Below are 2,547 nucleotides of genomic sequence, written 5' to 3' on the forward strand. Positions count from 1 at the left end.
AAATATACATTTAACTCTAAAAATTATATTCCTTATAAGGTTTATACTTCATGAATTCGATATCTTTTAAATTTTTCTTTTATATTTCGTATTTATAATTCTCACAATAATTTTGGATAGTCTTTATTGCTAGCATTTTTATTAAAATAAAATAGGTAAGTAACTAAAAGTAATCAAGTAAAATAATATGGTCTCCTTAATATTTTGAGAAAGTCAAAGCAGACTGTCTTTATAAAACGAAGGGAGTATATAAAATCATCTGGTTATTGTAATTAGATGATTAATTTTAGAAAGAAAAAAAGTTGTTTATAAAGTGACAACCGGCCTATATTTGTTGAACCAAAGTTATCCCGGCCTGTGAATAGATGTTGCTTTGAATTGTGTACGGATTGCAATTCACGAGCGACTAGCAGGTAAAGCCTGCTGCCTGCTTGTTCGTTCATACAAACTACTAGTCTATAGATGTTGTTATAATTATGTAGGGTTTGTAAATTCACAAGCGACTAGCAGATATAGCTTGTTGCTGCCTGTTCAGTAACAGGATGGAGGATCCGCTCGCACTTCTTTTCTCACGTTATCTCGTATATTGGACGTTATCTTTTTAACATCACATAATAAGATGTAAACATATAAATTTTAAAAAAGCAATAATATTCGCCTTAACGGAAGGTCTTATTAGTTTCTTGATCTATCTATTTTACCAACCAAATCTACTAATTTTTCTTGCCACCGATTTCATTTCCCGTACCCTAAAAAGGAAAAAGCTAACTACAATTTTTCCATGAACCTTATAGCATGTTTGGATATCAAAGGCAGAACGACTTTTGTTTTTAGTCAGTTCCAGAAGTTAAACTTCTCGCTTTAAAAGAAGTTAAACTTTTTGCTTTTAAAAGCTATTTTGCACATATCCAAACTAGTTTATGACTTTTCGGTGTAATTCAGTCGAAAAATAACTTCTCATTGTGCACCCAAACACCGTATTAAACGAATATTCCCAACCAAATATCTTAAAAAGAAACAAAGAGGCCCAATAATAGTGAAATCTTGATCAAGTATCATTTTCCTTTCCTGATTCAAAAGTTACCAGTACAAGTTTGCTACTTATACAAACCAAAGAAAAATAATTTTGTATAGCATTATTGTTAATTTTAATAGATGTAGGGTGTTGATCAAATTTCTATAGCCAGCTAATTCCCAACATGTTATATTCCTACACCCACCACTCTCAGCATTCAATAAAACCCCACTTCATCCCTCTCCACAAAATAAAAACACTCACCACTACCACCATTTCTAGTTAGTTTCTCTCCACCACCATTTTTCCATGGCTTCTCATTCCCTTCTAGTTCTTGCTTTAATTTCATCATGTCTTTTACTTTCTGTTCATGCTCAAAAAGACGCTGCCCCAGCACCCAAAGCAGCCGGTCCGATCAATCTCACCGCGATCCTTGACAAAGCTGGTCAATACACAACGTTTATGCGTCTGTTGACATCGACACAGGTAAGTAACCAAATTACTAATCAACTCAATTCATCGGATCAGGGAATGACCGTGTTTGCTCCAACTGATAACGCTTTCAATAACTTGAAACCTGGTACTCTAAATGGTTTATCAACACAAGAGCAAGTTGAGCTTGTTTTATCCCACGTCTTGCCTAAATATTACAGCTTGGTGATGTTTGAAACTGCTAGCAACCCTGTTAGAACTCAAGCGACTGGTCAAGGTGGTGGTGCGTTTGGATTAAATTTCACTACCTCCGCAAACCAAGTTAATGTTTCATCTGGTATGGTCGATGTTATTCTTAACAATGCTCTACGACAAGAATTCCCCTTGTCAGTTTATCAAGTTGATAAGGTTTTGTTACCATTGGATTTATTTGGAGCTAAACCACCAGCATCACCACCACCACCACCTTCTCCAACTGATGCCAGGAAACCAAAATCATCTACCAGTGGACCTGCAGCTTCTGCCGATGGAGATGACAAACCATCTTCTGCTGTGAGGAATATGGGCATGGGTTTGGTTGCTGGAGTTGCGGCAATGTTCATGGGATTTCTTTGATTACAAATGATTAATGTATGATGATGCAATATAAGGCATTATGTAGCATTTGGCAGTACTGCATTTCATTGTATTAAAGTCATAATGTTGTTTTTCTGAGAATTAAAATTATTTTAAATAATTTCATTCTTTTGGTCTCTGTATGTGGATGATGATTATGGTTTCATGAATGGTTTTTCCATATAATTATCTTATTCTGACATCAGTTCTAAGTAAAAATGAAATGGAGATTAAACCGAGGTTTTATCAAGCTTGAAAGTGGGATCATATCACATGGAAGGGGAATAAATATATAACTTGAATCAGAATTCAGATCTGATAATACTGGATCACAATAAAAAATGTACTCTCCAGATGGATGCTTCTGACAATAACTAATACATTAGCTAATTAGACTCTGAATTTTGAAACCAAAGGTTCAAAAGTAAACGACATTTCAATAAGTTTGATCAACAAAATGTTCTTGCTCGTAAGAAATTGCTAAA

General features: G+C 34.6%; 1 protein-coding gene across 1 annotated transcript; it reads left to right on the top strand.

The window, feature by feature from the left end:
• The first annotated feature begins 1,229 nt into the window (after positions 1–1,229).
• On the top strand, positions 1,230–2,205 carry LOC113349457 (fasciclin-like arabinogalactan protein 13). Its single transcript, XM_026593429.1, has one exon. It carries the CDS (start codon positions 1,325–1,327, stop codon positions 2,060–2,062), a length of 738 nt encoding a protein of 245 aa, XP_026449214.1. The 5' UTR covers positions 1,230–1,324; the 3' UTR covers positions 2,063–2,205.
• Positions 2,206–2,547: the final 342 nt, after the last annotated feature.

Source organism: Papaver somniferum, chromosome 2 (assembly GCF_003573695.1).
Source record: "Papaver somniferum cultivar HN1 chromosome 2, ASM357369v1, whole genome shotgun sequence".
Classification (NCBI taxonomy): Eukaryota; Viridiplantae; Streptophyta; class Magnoliopsida; order Ranunculales; family Papaveraceae; genus Papaver; species Papaver somniferum.

Coding starts and splice junctions, on each gene's coding strand:
- LOC113349457 (XM_026593429.1), top strand. CDS start 1,325: ATGGCTTCTCATTCCCTTCTAGTTCTTGCTTTAATTTCATCATGTCTT.